Genomic DNA, 17,494 nt, shown 5'->3' on the forward strand with positions numbered 1-17,494 from the left:
TTCCATAGGCAGCTTCTCCAGCTAGTCCTGGGGTTCAGAGGAAGTCATATTTCTTAAAAAGCACTGGAATTGTGCCTACTATTGTGACCAAGCTCATCCCCAGGTAACAAGAAATCAGGGCCCTAACATAGGAAAACTACATGAGGCAAACTATGAATTCTAGAATGTTATTTGCAAAACTGAGATCCACAGAGGAAGCTTGAAGGTTACTGGGTAATGATGAGGCTGGAAACCACAGGTCCAACAAAAATCTTAGAACATGTTAGTCGCTCCATCAGCATTTGCCCAAGACAAAGCTTCAAGAAAAATGCCCTGGCCTGTGTTGGGGGAGTGAGCACTATGGCAGGAGCCCCACAGTCCTCACAGCCACTTCCCATTGCCTGGCTCTCTCAGTTATCTGGGATGACTTACACATCAGCCATAGCATCTCCTAGGGGGCACCCGAGCCCCAGCCTCTGTGTATTCTCCAGATTGGGCCTGTGGACCTCAGCAGACAGGGCATCTGCTGGGGGCGCTGCCTCCTCAGAGATTTTCCACTCAATTCAACAAAAGAAAATACCTTCAATGGACTCCACACAGCTGCCTCAGTGAAAACGAAACCTGCCTCTGAATAGTCTACCCTCCCTCCCTCCCTCCCTCCCTAGCAGGCTACGGGGCAGGAGAGCGGGGTGGTGAGTAGGAAAATGTACTTACTCAAAAGAAGTGTCAAGTCTAAAGAGAAACAGAAATACTGCTGAACAATGCAGGTGAATGCTAATTCACGTAGTGCCAATGTCCCTAGGCTGTTGGCATGCTGGCTTCTACTCCTCCGTGCCATACACATGAGTTAAAGAGTTGAAACTTTCTGTCTTCAGAAAGGCTGCATGTGAGCTCTCCATGATATCACTTCCCCAGACTGAGTTCTCCCACTAGCGAAGGAAGCAGGGTTGTGGGGGAGGGGCAGGATTTGGCTTTAAAACTGTTCTTTTCCCCCACAGCATGGAATAATCTGAGGACAGTAGGTGACATAAATACATTAGCAGTGTTGATGGCCATGTTTGCTTGACATTTAGAAACAGGTATAGTCAAAATCAAATGTGTAGCACTTGGAGGAGCCCTTAGTCTTCCACACCTTCCTCTAGGAACAGTGACAGCTGTGGACAGGTGCTCTGCGCCCATGCTATGACATGAGCCGTGGACAAGTGCTCTGCGCCCATGCCATGACATGAGCCGTGGACAGATGCTCTGAGCCCATGCCATGACATGAGCCGACTGTGCCAAGAGCCTTACTGGTAGTCGGTGGCACTGCCTTTCCTCTTGCGGTTGCAGTCCACACCACTGGTGCCCAGGGAACTGGAGAGCAGGTCGGTGGGGCCTGGGGACATGAAGTCACTGATTGTTGAAGAGATGTCCATTCTCTGGTCCGCCATTGGAAGGAAGATACTAAAACGATTACAAGAGAACACTTAATTCTTTTTAAACACTGTATTTTTAAACATTTGTTTTCTCTTCACTTATGTGTACATGTGTGAGTTTGTGAACATGAGCGTGGTACCTGTAGAAGCAATGAGGCATCCAGTCCCCCTAGAGGTGGAGTTACCAGCACTTGTGAGCTGCCCCATGTGGGTGCTGGGAACTGAATTTGGTCCTCTGGAAGGGCAACATGAGCCATCACCAACCCTGGGAGAGTTATTTCGGTATGTTCTTCTGTGGTGGTGCAGGGCCTGGATGGCACTGAGGACATGGGTCTGGCTTACTACAATAGCATCATTCACCCCGCAGCCCAGGAGGGGCACAGAGGGTAGTGGGAAAGGCCTCATGCTTATTTTGAGAGTTTTAATTGGTAATTTGTGAAGACACTACATCTTTATGCGAGTGTCTCTGTGCCCAGAGAGGTTTAGTGGCTTTTTCTAGGACCTACATTGGGGGGAGAATAAGCCAGACTGAGACTTGGGGAGCTGACCCAATATCCCACATAAATTCAGACACAGGCAATTTCATTTCCTTCTAATTAATGAACATATACTCAGTGAAATGACCATGAAACACAAGTGGGGTGTTGTGCTTTCATTATGATTTTTGTAAAAAAATTGTAGTAAAGCACAAAATATAAGAGGTATATAGATAGCTGGGCATGGTGGCACACACATAGTTCTTGGGAGGTGGAAGCAGGAGGATCATGAGTTCAAGACTAGCCTGGGCAAAATTAGTAGCGCCCAGTCTCAACTGCCATTGCTCTCCAAAAGAAAGTCTAAATCCTCGAGCAGAGTAAAGGTAACATGGTTCCTCTCTTTCTATCCCCACCCTGCTTCCACCCAACCTTGGTCCCACCCCTTTTTTCCCAGCATCCGTTTGCATAATTAAATGAAGACATAGCAAATGACAGTACAAGCTATTTTCCGAGTTCATATTTCACAAGCATAGAGTAAGCTGGCTTTAAAAAGGTCAGAAGTACCTCGTGTGGGACTCTAACACCAAACCCTGGTGAAGAGGGGCTGCCCAGTGGGCTGCCAAGGGCTCCAAGCTGCACAGGGTTTGTCTGGAGCTGTCACTCCCACCCTCTGTGCCCAAGTTCCCACATCTGCAAAAGAAGAAGGTAAGGATGAACACTGCCCCCCTAAACCACCATTGTGCCCTCATGCTACTCACCAACCCTCCCCAATCAGGCCAGTGCCAACATCTACACACACTTCTGGGATCTACACCTTCACTCATGTGCCTGCATTTGCTACCTCTTAGAATTCATTTCTAAAAGCAGGGCAGCTAGTGGGCAGCTCTGGTAATTTCTATCCCCCAAAGAGGCCCCACCAATCTCCAAAATGTTCCTTATTACTGATGCTGCTTCTCCCGTTGTAAACATCTGTCCCGCCTGGTGTCTACACTCAGCCCCCATTTCTCTACACCACATGCCTTCTGTGCGGTGTTCACCTGTGTGCTGCCGAAAAAGCACACTTCGGAGGCCTGTGGGGCTGCCAGCCTCCCTTCACACCCCTGGCCACTGGTGTCCCTTCTGCTCTCAGGGACTTCCTGTTGTCTCTCCTGTCCAACTTCCAGCATCCCCCTCATTCTCACTTTAGGTGATAATTTTTCTCCTTTTTCTCTTTCTCCTTCCCACACCACCCCCATCCCAGCACTGGAATCTGAAGCCAAGGCCTCATGCATGCTGCCAATGCTCTACCCCTGAGCCACACCCCCAGCCCTGGTAACTTCGTTTCTTTAAGTCAAACATCTTTAGCCCAAGTGGGTGTTGCTGTTGAAGCTCCCCCTTCCCTACGGTCTGCCTGAACCCTATGGTTCTCATCTGCTCAGACCATTATTCTAGGTTCCTACCCCTTGCCCAGTCCTACATTATCCATGCTCCCCACACAGTTGGATAATTCTCATCTGGATGAGCATCAGTCATGTAACTGCATCTTGGAAGGGAAAAAGCCAACACACTATTTTTCCCTATTGTTCAAGATATTGAACCCAGGGCCTTTGCTTGCTGGGTAAGAGCTCTACCTTAGTTCTGTGCCATTCCCAAACCTAAATAAACTGTTTGGGACACTGTCTTTCTATTGTCCCATTTTTTTTTATGTCTCTGACTTAAGGTTTTTTCCATATTTTCTAACTCAGGTCAGGATTCCTTTAATGTAATTTAATTTTACTTTATTGTATGTAGATGGGTGTTTTGCTTGCATGATGTCTATACACCCACTTGTGTGCCTAGTGCCCATGGGTGTCAGAAAGGGGCATCAGATCCCTGGGATCTGGAGTCACAGAGGGTTGTGAGACACTAGTCTTCTGGAAGAACAGCCGGTACTCTTCTGAGCCCCCAGATCAGGCTTTGTCCCTTCGTGGCATCCTTACAAGACTGTGGCTGCCCTTGCTAGTTCAGCAGGGACCACCCTCTTCTAGATCAAACAGCCAGCTCGCACGCACTCCACTACTGGCACCAGCAGAGCTGACTCTCCCTGGCCACTGTCTCTGTCCATACTCAACCCTTAGGAGTTCTACTTTGATGTCTCCAATATCACCCATACTGTGACAACCCCAAGCTTCTGTCTCCAGCATGGCTGTCCCCTGAACTCTAGACTTGTCCAACCACCCCTCTCCCTAACATCTCCACCTGAGTATGTGACAAAGACTCTACAATGACATGCTCATGTTCCCCCAAGCAAGTCTTTCAGGCCTCCTTAAGTAGTCAAGTGGCCTCCATCCTTCTAGGCTCCAAGTCAAGAAGCCATCTGACCCCTCCATTTGTCTTCTTATTGGCAAGGAATCAAAGATAAAGAAGAAAATACTGCTAAATGTCACTTCCTTAGTGATACTTCTTTGAAGGACCATACAGTATGAACCCTGCCAACCCTCCTAGCAATACCCCTATTTAATTTTTTGGAATCCACATTTCTCCTATAACAATCTCCTTTTGCTAAGCAGTGGTGACGTCATTAACGGGAGGCAGAGGCAGAAGGATCTCTGTGAGTTCGAGGTCAGCTTGGTCTACAGAGTGAGTTCCAGGACAGGCTCCAATGCTACGAAGAGAGAAACCCTGTCTCAAGAAACAAACAACAACAACAAAAAAACAAATCTCCTATCTATCCTCCCCACAGGTGGTCAGCTCCAGAGAAGAGGCTCTGCTCTAGTAACTGCCCACAGCTTGCAGAATTCTTTCTGGCACACAGAAATGATCCACCAGTAGATGAGGGATGAATGAAATAATCCACATGTAACAAAGCAGATCTTTGTTCTTTACAGATGTTATAAATGCTTTTTTCTTTCATTTCCTTTTGACTTTTGAATTTGCTATGTAGTCTTAAAACATTACAAAAATTGCCAGATGGTGGTAGCACACACCTTTAATTCCAGCACTTGGGAGGCAGAGGCAGGTGGATCTCTGTGTGTTCAAGGCCTGCCGGGTCTACTGAGAGAGTTCCAGGACAGCTTCCAAAGCTACAGAGAAACCCTGTCTCAAAAAACCAAAACAAAAATTTTAAAAACCCACCAAAATTTAAAAATCATTTTCAAAATAATATAACACAAATATTACTCTTTATACCAATAATTTGTAACTTTTAATTTATTTTATGTACTTTTTTTTTTTTGGAGACAGGATCTTGATTTGTAGCCCAGGCTGGCCTCAGATAGTGATTGACCTGCTTCAACTTCCCAGTGGTAGGATTATAAGCATAAGCCACTATGCTGACTTATACTTCCATTTTAGCCTCGTGTATATGTTCATGTGTGCACCTGTGTAAAGATGTGTGTATACATGCATGCACATGTGTAGAAGCTGAGGCTGACTTTGGTGCCTTCGCTAATCATGCTCCTCATTTCTTGAGACAGGGTCTCTTTCTGAACTCAGAGCTCACAGCCTGAGATGGGCTGGCTCCTGGCAAGCCCCAGGGATCTACCTGCATCCACTCCCCCTGTGTCCACTTCCCCAGTGTCCACTTCCCCAGCATCCACTCCCCCAGTGTCCACTTCCCCAGCGTCCACACCCCCAGCGTCCACTTCCTCAGCGTCCACTTCCCCAGCGTCCACTTTGCCTGTGTCCACTTCCCCAGCATCCACTTCCCCAGCGTCCACTTCCCCAGCGTCCACTTCCACTGTGTCCACTTCCTCAGTGTCCACTTCCCCAGCGTCCACTTCCACTGTGTCCACTTCCCCAGCATCCACTTCCCCAGCATCCACTTCCGCTGTGTCCACTTCCCCAGTGTCCACTTCCCCTGTGTCCACTTCCCCAGCGTCCACTTCCCCTGTGTCCACTTCCTCAGCGTCCACTTCCCCAGTGTCCACTTCCCCAGTGTCCACTTCCCCAGGGTCCACTTCCCCTGTGTCCACTTCCCATGTCCACTTCCCCTGTGTCCACTTCCTCAGTGTCCACTTCCCCAGCGTCCACTTCCCCTGTGTCCACTTCCCCAGTGTCCACTTCCTCAGTGTCCACTTCTCCTGTGTCCACTTCCCCAGCATCCACTTCCCCAGCGTCCACTTCCCCAGCGTCCACTTCCCCAGCGTCCACGTCCCCAGCATCCACTTCCCCTGTGTCCACTTCCTCAGCATCCACTTCCCCTGTGTCCACTTCCTCAGTGTCCACTCCCAGTGTCCACTTCCTCAGTGTCCACTTCCCCTGTGTCCACTTCCCCAGTGTCCACTTCCCCTGTGTCCACTTCCCCTGTGTCCACTTCCTCAGCGTCCACTTCCCCAGCATCCACTTCCCCAGCGTCCACTTCCTCAGTGTCCACTTCCCCTGTGTCCACTTCCCCTGTGTCCACTTCCCCTGTGTCCACTTCCTCAGCGTCCACTTCCCCAGTATCCACTTCCCCAGCGTCCACTTCCTCAGAGTCCACTTCCCCAGCATCCACTTCCCCTGTGCCCACTTCCCCTGTGTCCACTTCCCATGTCCACTTCCTCAGTGTCCACTTCTCCAGTGTCCACTTCCTCAGTGTCCACTTCCCCTGTGTCCACTTCCCCTGTGTCCATTTCCCGTGTCCACTTCCCATGTCCACTTCCTCAGTGTCCACTTCCTCTGTGTCCACTTCCTCAGTGTCCACTTCCCCTGTGTCTACTTCCCCAGCGTTCACTTCCCCAGCATCCACTTCCCCAGCGTCCACTTCCGCTGTGTCCACTTCCCCTGTGTCCACTTCCTCAGAGTCCACTTCCCCAGCATCCACTTCCCCTGTGTCCACTTCCCCAGCATCCACTTCCCCAGCGTCCACTTCCCGTGTCCACTTCCCCTGTGTCCACTTCCCCAGTGTCCACTTCCTCAGTGTCCACTCCCAGCGTCCACTTCCCCTGTGTCCACTCCCCCTGTGTCCACTTCCCCTGTGTCCACTTCCCCTGTGTCCACTTCCCTTGTGTCCACTTCCCAGCACTGGATTACAGGTGCATGCCTCCTCTACACTCAACTTTCAATTTTGTATTTTTTAAAGATGTCCTTATTTTTATGTATCTGAATGCCTTTGCCTGTGTATATGTATATACACTGTGTGTGCCTAACACTCTAGGAGGTTAGAAGAGGGCATTGGATCCCCTGGAACTGGAAGTATAAAATAAGGTGAACTACTATGTGGGTGGTAGGAACTGAGCCCAGATTCTCTAGAAGAGCAGCCAGTGCTCTTAACTACTGGGTCATCATTTCACATCCACATTTTAAAAATTATATTTATTTTTATTTTATTGTATGGGCATTTTGCCTGCATGTCTGTCAGTGTTAGAGTGTCAGATCATGGAGTTACAGATATGTGAGAGTTGACATGTGGGTGCTGGGAATTGAACCCGGGTCCTCTGTAAGAACAGTACTCTTAATGGCTGAACCACCTTTCCAGTCCCTCCACCCCCACTCTTAACGTTTTTAATTGTATGTATGTGTATGTCTGTATACATGAGTTCAGGTGCCCACAGAGGCTAGACGCATTGAATCCCCTGAAGCTGGAGTTAGAGGCAGTTGTGAACCACCCAATGTGGGTTCTGGGAATCAAACTCAGGTCTCATACAAGAGTACTATGTGCTCTTAGGTGCTGAGCCATCTCTCCAGCCTCTATACCCAGTTTTTCACATGGGTCCTGGGATCAAACTCAGATCCTCATGCTTGCCCGACAAGCACTTTACCGATTGAGCCTTCTCTATAGCCCCTAGATTCCCCTTTTTACTTAGGGATTTAGTTCTTCTGCAGTTGTTCTGATACACCACTTATGGTAAGCCATTTCTCTCGTCCTAGAGTGGATGCACTAATGTCTCCGAACTACCTCTTAGAACATGCTTCCTGTTACCAGACACTTAATGTGGCTCCTCTGCTGATGGGCTGGGTCTGCTCTTCCTGTTCTGATCCCCCTAATCTGTTTCTTTTAATTCCACTATCATACTATTCTTACAGGTGTGGCTTCCGAAGACATCTACAGCAGAACAAATTATTAATCTAGGTCTCCAGAACTGTCTTGGCTAATCTAATTTGTCATTTAAGGGGCATCTTGTAAAATTCACGGTGCATGGCCACCATAACTGCTGACATTCACACGGACCATCAGAGAAGCAGGCAAAGGGCTGAGTATACAGCCTATCCTCCAGGTCTTGGTGGCTCACAGATCCTTGGCCCCTAGCACATGTCAGATCTGGGGTGTCATCAGGATCTGACTCATTTTTCTAACAGCCCAACAGCTGAAGGTCATCAGTGACCATCAGCGGCCAGGGGCTATTACCTGAAGTTACAGTTCTCAAGCTTGGATCCAGCGTGGAGGTACAAGGGGACTGCTGTACTTGCTAGTCACCTCAAAGTGACTTTCATGTTTTGTAGCTTTCTTCCAGGCAGTCAACTTCTTCCAAAATCCTAAAGTAGAGACCCAAGAAAAGACCCAAACAGGTCACATGGAGATAAACAAATCTGGAAGTCTCTCATGAGCTAAGGGGGCGGGGCGGGGCGGGGAGAACTAGCTCCTGACCCACACAGGGCAGGTTCCCAGCCCAGCCATTGACACATCCAGGCCACACTCACTGGCGCAGCAATGCCCATCTTTTACATCCCCGTGACACCTAAACTGAAAATGCATAAAAGAATCTGGCAGATGCCTCCTGTGAAAACCATGCCTTCTAAGTATGGATTTTTGGACCTATCCTTAGGAAAGGTAGGCATGCTTCATTACTTCTTTGACTGGGTTACATAATAACTATGGATGTCCCCATGTTATTTACATCAGACACTTATCCACTTATTTAGACTCGAATATCCCTCAAGGTGGCACATACTACTGCTGTTAGGGAAAATCCTTCACGAGGTGAATAGACTAGCCAAACTCACACTGAGAGCAGTGGACCACTAGAAGCAACTGACAATATCGTTCAGTTCAAGCTGGGGGTGGTGGCTCATGGCTGTAATCTCAGCACTGAGTCGGAAGAATCACAAGTTCAAGGTCATCCTCAGCTACACAGAAAGTTCAAAGCCAGAATGGTTACAGAGAGATCTCATCCCAAAATAACAGGGCTGGACTTACAGCCCAGCATTTGAGAAAGAGGACCTGAGCTCAGTTCTCAGCACACAGAGTAGCTTTTTGAGAAAAATGAAAAAATTGTTTTTAAAAGCTTGCTCTGCTCTTAGTGTATGTGAAAGCAGTCACCTGAACCCTAAGGACCCGAGCAACAGGAAAGGACAGACTCCTTTAGCCCAAACAAATGCCAGCAGGACCAGCTCAGGTGTTAAAGAAAATCCCTGTGAACACCAAGATGTCTGGAGCTAAGACAGGCACAGCATCTGCAAAGGGCTCATTTCAATCAAGTGGCAATAATGCCACCTCCTCCTGTCAGGACACAGGCCCCACACTCTGCCAGGGCAGTTTCCTGTGTGTGGGAAGAGCTGCTGCATGCAGAAGGAACGCAGCAGGGGCCTTCCTCATGTTCCTCATCCATGCTGCTCCGCCTGCAGCAAGCAAGACTTCGATGGAGACTGCTCTCCCGATCTGATGCAAAAGCCCAGCACTACACAGGCTGACTCTTGCAGTCTTCTGGAAACGCTGTCTGCTCTGATGGTCCTCAGACCTTGGGATGACCACACAGGTCTGAAGCCCCTCTCCACTGACTCTTACATGCAGCCTGGCTCAGAATCCTTCACAGACCAACTCTGTCAACTCCAGGCCAGGCACATGCAAATGTTGTATCTGGAAATCTGGCTCTTCCACACTCTAAACCTCAGTTGGTAAAGAAACAGCAAACAGTGACACAGTCTCCAGCCTTAACATATGCAACTCTGGCTCCATCTGATTCCATGTCCAGCTGGAATGCTGTCATCCAACTCCCAAGTAGGTAAGGCCTAAGCTACCCTGACCTGTCCATACCTATGCACATGCATGTACACACACAACACTTTGGAGATACACACACACACACACACACACACACACACACACACACACCAGAGCTCCTCTAAGGGATGGATCTAGCTACTTCCCTGTATCCCCTGCCAATGTTCCATCAGACATCATCCTCTCCAGATCCAGCCATTCCCACCATCATCCTCTCCAGATCCAGCCCCTCCCATTCTGGCCAGTGAGAGAACATCCTTATCCCTTAGGGCCCTCTAAGCCTCTTCTTAAGCCAGAAAAAGTCCAAACTCCCTAAGCAGGACGCACTGGGCCTCTCTTGGTGCTAGCCCATACTCTCCACACACTGCCCAGGGCTCAGTTTCCAAGAGGAAACATCAAGGTGCCCAGCAGCTGGGTGGCGAGGGGACTCCCTCACTGTGGGACCCGCCCTGTTCCTTGGTAAGGACTTCATGCTACTGCAGCAGCCCATCTTCCCTGCTCAACTGGAACCCCGCAGTCAGGGCCATAAGTATGCCCACTTCAGAGACAGAATCCTAGAGAGAGTCTCACTGGAGAGGCAGAGAAAGCAGTTATGGGAGTGTGCCTGTAAAGAACATGTCTCTCCTACTCCTGCCCCTGGGAGCACAGGGACCCCTGAGTGCCATCCTAAGAAGCAGAAGGTTGAAGGAACTGTCACAGCCCAGGCTGCCCTCGTGCAGCGGTTGCAGCAGCTGAGAAGGCAAAGCGGGTGTGCTGGCCACTTGTGGGTACCCGAAGGAGACATAGCACTTCTCTGAGCAGGGCAGGACAATGCTGAGCTCCACGCCTTAAGAAACACATGCTACCACCTGCAGGAAAGACAGCCACCCAAGCCCTCAGTCCAGACCATGTGTCCTTGTCCTTTTCTCTCATCCTTGTCCCAGCACCCCAGAAGATCACCTGCAAATTACATTTATGCCATCGTAATCATGCAATAGTAAGTTACCTCATGCTAATGAGTCAGATGAAATCATCCCACCTCTCTCTGGGATCAAACCACTTTTAAAATTACTATTAGTGGGAACAGAGGGACAGTTCAGTAGTACTGCACTTGCCCAATATGTATGAGGCCCCATCACGGGGGGGGGGGAGGGGAACTATTAGTGTTAGAGATAAGGTCTTACAGTCAGTGCTCTTGGGGCTCACTTTCCTGTAAATAAGTAAAGGATTTGGGTATGGGGCCAAACTCCCTAATGACAGCTTGTAGATGGTCCCATGCTGCCCTGGCTACCTTGAGCGTCATCAGTGGAACAGCAAGCCGGACAACTGTATGGCAGCACTGGCACTTTGGAATACTACCCAGATACCTTGAGGAAACTGCATGATGGTCTTAGTAAAATGCTCTGGATTCTGAGGGCAGAGCCCCAGCCAGGACAGTTTCTAACACTGTGTTGCAGACTTTTCACTACTGTAAACCTCACTGACCTCTACATGAACCTACAACCACTCCTACCTAAGCTGAGGAAGGAGCACTTCCCTGGTGGCCCAGCAGAGGTTTGCACTGAGACTGACGTAAACACAAGTTTTCACTTGCGTGTGGAGTTTGCTGTGATTGGTACAAACACCATTCTCCAGCCACATAAGTTTGACTTTCTTGTGAGCTAGCAAGGAGACACACCTTACCCCACCCTCACCCTGCCTCCAGAACCATCTTTCCTGGTGTTACAACATTAAGTCTAAACAAAGTTTCTCTCCAAAGGTCTTCTCCTGCCTACATTAATATAGTGACTGAGCTGGTACCAGAAACAGCAGCCAGGACAGTGGAGTGGCAGCACCAGGAAGCAGAATGGAAGTGACAGCTGAGTAGTTGGCACACCAAACAAACAGCAGTGGCATGGCCACGTATCCAAGTGAATAAGAGCCATATAGCTGTGCAATCTGCAGGTCAGGCTGCAGAACATCATCACAGCTGGATGCACTGCCACCTGCAAACAAGCCAGGACCTCGGTCTCAGCAGTCAATGGCAACAGAAGCAGCAGCAAAGTGGCCAGAGCTGCTGCCCACTAGGACAGCTGCCATAGCAACAGGAGGCAGCAGGGAACAGGCGGGGCAGTATAAGGAGAGAGAAAGCTCTCGATAAGACTGAAGAAAGTCAGAAAGCAGCAAAGGGATAGAGAAGAGAAAATGTGGGCTCTTGTTGCTGGAATACCAGAACTGTCAAGACTTTGTGGCAAAGGGTCTGAAACACACTGGGCCCAGGAGCTACAATACTAGCTTAGCTGCTACCAAAGCCTGGGGAACCCTGACTTCCTAGGGATACAGCACCACAAAGTATGTGCAGCCTAGGCCTGCAGGAGCCCACTGCTGTACCTGCCTACAGCCATGACTGCTTGCTTACTCCTGTCAAAGGCCGAGAGAGGCCCAAGGCTAACTTGAAGAGCTTCGCTTTGCCCGTGCACAGTTTCTACCCAGGTAGAACAAAATGACCTCAGTCAACTGATGCTTAACACCAGAGAGATACTACACTGTGCTCTAAAGACAGGCCTGATGATGTGACTTTCCTGCCTGCCCCCTCCCAAAATGTGAGCAAAGACTACAACCAGTACCTTCACACAGAACCTTGAACACAACAGGTGTACTGGGCAGAAGGCTCTTCTTATAGCCAAGGTCCTAAGGAAAAAAGACCTCTGAAGTTGCTCATCAGGAGGGTGGGCTTCACCAAACACCTTGACAGTTGACTTCCCAGGCTCCAAACATGTTCACTATAAATGCCTCAGCTTGGGGCTGGAGACATGGCTCAGAGGTTAAGAGCACTGACTGCTCTTCCAGAGGTTCTGAGTTCAATTCCCAGCATCCACATGGTGGCTCATAACCATCTGTAATGAGATCTGGTGCCCTCTTCTGGCCTGCAGGCATACATGCAGGCAGAACACTATATACATAATAAATAAATCTTTTTAAAAAATGCCTCAGCCTGTGATACTCTGTTACAACAACAAATGACAGAATGACCAACTCATCATTTGTCTGTTTCCATCATAGTCCTGAAGTTTCTGCATCCCCCAAGACCCTTCTGTCCCAGAAAAACCCTACGAGTTGGTCCCATTGTTTTGGCTGCTGCATGTCCTACAGTAAGGCACAGGATGACAGAAGGAACAGCTACTAGGTTTTTAGAGCCACAGGGCTGCCAGGCCTGGGCAAGACTGACCTTTACAACTGACTCACTCACTGTGGTCATGATCCAACTCTCTAAGGAGGGAATAAAAAACTGATAAGCAGAGTAACCTTGTTCAGTGAGTATAGCCAGAAAGTGTGGACTGAAAACCAGGTAGGCAACGGGCTTTACTGCTGATCCGTCTGCTGAGATCCATCCCCCAAGGCAAAATTCAAAGGAAAAAGCAAACCCTGAAACCTGCACTCCCAGGGAAGGGAGCTTACACTAGAGCACACCTTGGTCCAGAAAGGCTATGGAAAGAGAGCAATTACATTCTCTCTGAGCTTGCTGACAGCCAGGGCAAAGAGAGAAACAGTCTTCAGTGGATAGCATCAGGAAGTCTATGAACTAGCTCATCAGGATAGGTTCAAGCATAGAAGGGTGTTTCATGAGACCAGGCTGGAGAGATGTTGCATGCCCAGTGGTTCTGCTGAGACAGGCTTTGTAAAACATGCATCCCTCTCCTTAAAGTCACCCCAGTGAAAGCCCACCTTCCTCTTTTCCCTCAGTGTCACACCCAAAGTGACAGCTAGATGGAGCTCTGCTAATAGCAGGGTAGTAAATATGGACGGAGTTGGCAGGATGCCTGCTACTGTTCTCCACACAACCTAGAGAGCCTTAGAAGGACCCTGCATTGTCACCTCTGCATGCCTAGAACCTACAAGTGGCCGACAATGTGTTCCCCAGGGGCAATATGTTCCTGAGAGCCAGCAGGTGATCCCAGTCCTACTCTCCACTGTATGAGGCCCGTCTGCCTTGGTATTTGCTCAGTTGCTCTGATATGTTCGGCTTTGAGCAGAGGCCAGAGGCTGATGGGGACTTATCCCCTCTGCCAGTCCCTGATGGTCCCCGATACTCTGACAGCCTCTGAGGAATTCAGCAACCTTGCCCGAAAACCTAAGTTCAGAGACCTTTCACCAAGTGAAGCCAGCACCCTAAACCTAAGGACTTTTCTACCAGGGGTATTCAACAAGCCATGCTGTCACCTCTGGCAGAAGCCAGGGCAATGCAGACACAATGGAAACCCAAAGTCATCACATTCAAGACGCTTTCAGCATAGTTGGAAAGATGGAGTGTTTAAATAAATGCATGACAGCACAGCCACTGCAACAGGTGGCAAATGCCCAGCCGCACAACCCAACGGGAGCAGCTGGTGCACTTGGGTGCCATTACAGCAAATCTCCAGCAGGTGGCAGTCCGTCATTTTGATTCCTCACGAGCAGAATGGAGAAAATCATTAGCTTATTGGTGTGTGTGTGGGGGAGGGGGTGGTCATTGAAAGTAAAGGAATGGCGTCTAGGACCAGGTGTTACAGGTGTTTCCTGGGTGGGTGTTAAGGAGTACAGGGTACTTTGCCCTGGAAAGCCTGGCTGTGCAGATCTGGGGACAGGCACAAACTGGATGTTTGTGGCACTTGTATTCCCAGTCCCACTAGAAACACAAAGTGTGCCGGGCAGTGGTGGTGCATGCCTTTAATCCCAGCACTCGGGAAGCAGAGGCAGGTGGATCTCTGTGAGTTTGAGGCCAGCCTGGTCTACAGAGTGAGTTCTAGGACAGCCTCGAAAGTCACAGAGAAACCCTGTCTTGAAAAACAAAACAAACAAACAAACAAAAAAACGGAAAGAAAAAGAAACACAAAGTGCTCAGGAACCCTGAGGTTGAACATAAATGAGATCATTTGGAGCTATGGGCTGGAATTGTGAATACAGGGCCTTATGTGAATAAAGACAGAGCCTTCCTTTGTCCAAAGGCCCTCTAATGCAGGAAGGAGGGAAGTCCACAGAATTCCACTCTTGGATGGTGCTGAGAGCTAACCTAGAACGGTGGGCTCTGGGGAGGAGCCACAGGATAGGCTGGCCTCACACACAGAAAGGGCTGGTCTGTAACTTCCTGTAAGGCACGCTGCTAGCTCAGCACAGACACAGACATACGAGTGATAAACAGATGCCCTGTAGCCTTTGCCTCATTTCTCCCCGAGGAGTGAGCCGAGAGTAAGTAAGCTATGCCCCCGCCAGACATTCAGGAAAGACTCCTGGTCTTTGCCAGGAGTGTACAGCCTTCCTGTGCCACGGCTGTGGGGAGCAGCCGCCCAGTTCAAGTGGCCCAGGATGAAGGTGGAGCAGACAGAAGGTCACGGTGAAGTAACTGAGGGGACAAGCAGCCAGAGAGACGATTATTTCCTCAGTGTGAGAAAAGGAGCCACAGAGTCTAAGAACCATCTAAGAAGGGCACTGGCTTTTGGGGCTCTACAAAAGCAGGGTGCACATCTCACTCTCAGAGAGGAGACGATAATCAGAATTCAGGTCCCAACCCCACCAGGCATTTGAGCCCTGGGTCCAACACACAACACAATGGGCACAGAGTCCACGCCTCTGTGTGCCATGACCTGGCTTCCTGACCTGCCTAGCAAGGGTGCCAGCAGTACCTGCCTCTTCAACGAGCTGCAAAAATCACTCAACATGCCACCTGCCATGTAACAAGCCCTTTGTGTGAGCTATTATGTCCTCACTGGCCGTCACGAAGGCTAATGTTCTATCTCCCATGTTACAGAGGACACTGAAGTCTGAGGGAATAGCTGGACAAAGTGGGGTTTGACAGACAGGAACAAATTCAGATCAGTCCTATCTGCCATGAGAAAGAAGACATGGGTTCAGAATAAGAAAACATATGTGGGGTGCAGAGATGGTTCAGCCAGTCAAGTGTACACTGCACAAGCATTAAGATCTGAGTTCGGATCCCCAGCATTCATGTAAACAGTCACACACCAGCTGGGGGCGATGGGAGGGGGTGGGTGAGGATGGGCAGATCCCGGGAGCTTGATGTCCGGTCAGTCTAGCCAACCCGTGAGCTCCAGGCTGACAGAGAGATCCTGTCTCAAAAATTAAAGTGAAAAACAATCAAGGAAGACATCTAATACCAACCTCTGACACACACACTCTCTCTCTCTCTCTCACTTTCTGTCTCTCTCTCTCTCTGTGTGTGTGTGTCTGTCTGTCTGTCTGTCTGTCTCTCTCTCTCTCTGAAAACTTCTCCAAAGCAGCCCTGCTGAAGGGTCTGCTGGACTTTGATGGTACATACTGAGTTAAACAGGCAAATGTCTATTCTTTTGGGATTCCTAGATGTTTAAGGTACCCCACTCCAGACTGTGGGGTTCTGGGGACAGCAGAATCTCTACTTCTCTGGCTGTATGCACACACAAATCATGTTTTATCTAACAGCCACAGGTTTAACAGTACACACTGAAGGAAATTCTATAAAGCCACTTGGGTTCTGAGTCCCCTCCCCTGGAACTTTGCCTCCTCCCACTGAGCCCCTTTCAGAAAGTAGTATTTATCAACCTTGTGGCTGCTATCATAGTCTAGGCTCTGAGGTTCTGGTCTCACACTTTCACTTGAGAGGTCTCTGGCTTCCCACTGGTGGGGCGGGGGGGGGGCACTATCCTTTTCCTCTTGGTAGTCATAACACTCAGCCACTCCCTAAGCATCTGGAACCAAGCCTGTGCCCCAAAGTCTTTTCTGCCAGCCTGGACCCCAGAGTTGGTCTGTGTTCCCTGGAGAATAACAATGTCATGAAGCTAAAAACCGAGTTCCTTGCCTTGTTCTTTACAAGCCAGAGCCTGATGTGAGGAAACACCTATGTGTGCTGTGAGCTGTATCCATCCATCCCCGCCATCTCCTCTCTGGAAAGAAGCTAAGGCAGCCCCAACCTCACCAGGCCTCTATGTTCCAAAGAGGCACAGGAAATGAGCCCCAGGGTAGCATGGAAGATAGAGGAGTCATGTTCGAGGCCTGCTGACTGAAGACTTGTCATCTTGTCCCTTCTTTCTTTCTAGTGCTTTCTGTCTGTGGTTTGTGTGTTTATGCACTGCAGAATGAGGGCAGAGAGCCTGGTTCTAAACACTCTTCACCAAAAAACTTATGGCCTGAGGTTGAAGAAAGCTCTGGAAAACATCTGCATCTTGTTCTAGGGAAACAAAAGAATGCACTGCTGTTATTTGGTGGCAAGGGAGAGATGCTTGCAGGAGGAAGAGCAGGTAGACAAAACCTGCTGCACATCTGGCCAGGGGCTGCTAACAGGCAGGTAGGCAAGGATGGGTCTAGCCAGGGCTGAGACTTATTCTGTGAGGACCACATGGGAGAGAGATTCAGCAGAACAGTCTCCTGGAAGTCTTCCCCTTTCCACCACACCCAAAGTGTGTATGGGTGTTCTGGGGACACGCTGAGAAGGCATTTGTGGGGTGCTGCAGAGCAGAAGGTCTCCTGGGACAGCAGGACACAAGCATGCATCCAGGGCTGGTCATTAGGAAGTGGCCTTTCTAACTCCTCAGCAAGGGGGAGAAGAGGAAGAAGTGATGGATCCCTTCTGAACTGGACCACTGTAGAAGGGAAGGGCACAGGGTCAGAAGACGCTATGTGAGTGAAGGCAGGAACGACAGGATGCTGGGCAGTGCGGGGCCTCCTGCATCAAATCTCACCTCTGCCACTTGAGGGCTGAGTGTCCTGGACAAGGCTGTTGGTCGCTAGGGGTATGGCTTCCTCCTCTGTGGGGACTC

General features: G+C 49.5%; 1 protein-coding gene across 8 annotated transcripts in view; it reads right to left on the reverse strand.

Annotated features, from left to right (window-relative positions):
- Positions 1 to 17,494, reverse strand: part of Arntl (aryl hydrocarbon receptor nuclear translocator like) — a 102,220-nt gene that overhangs the window by 33,935 nt on the left and 50,791 nt on the right. For 4 of the 8 annotated variants that reach the window (XM_013117474.3, XM_013117470.3, XM_013117471.3 and 1 more), the window contains exons 3-5: positions 8,157 to 8,284; positions 2,435 to 2,560; positions 1,270 to 1,422 (exon numbers count right to left, since the gene is read on the reverse strand). In XM_013117474.3, the coding sequence (XP_012972928.1) occupies positions 1,270 to 1,409 (140 nt within the window). In that variant the 5' untranslated portion in view covers positions 1,410 to 1,422; positions 2,435 to 2,560; positions 8,157 to 8,284. Of the gene's footprint in view, positions 1 to 1,269; positions 1,423 to 2,434; positions 2,561 to 8,156; positions 8,285 to 17,494 lie in introns of those variants that run through there. The other 4 variants (XM_013117473.3, XM_040741740.1, XM_040741746.1 and 1 more) reach the window with 2 other exon arrangements.

The sequence above is a fragment of the Mesocricetus auratus genome, unplaced genomic scaffold (assembly GCF_017639785.1).
Source record: "Mesocricetus auratus isolate SY011 unplaced genomic scaffold, BCM_Maur_2.0 Super-Scaffold_4256, whole genome shotgun sequence".
In the NCBI taxonomy this organism is placed as follows: Eukaryota; Metazoa; Chordata; class Mammalia; order Rodentia; family Cricetidae; genus Mesocricetus; species Mesocricetus auratus.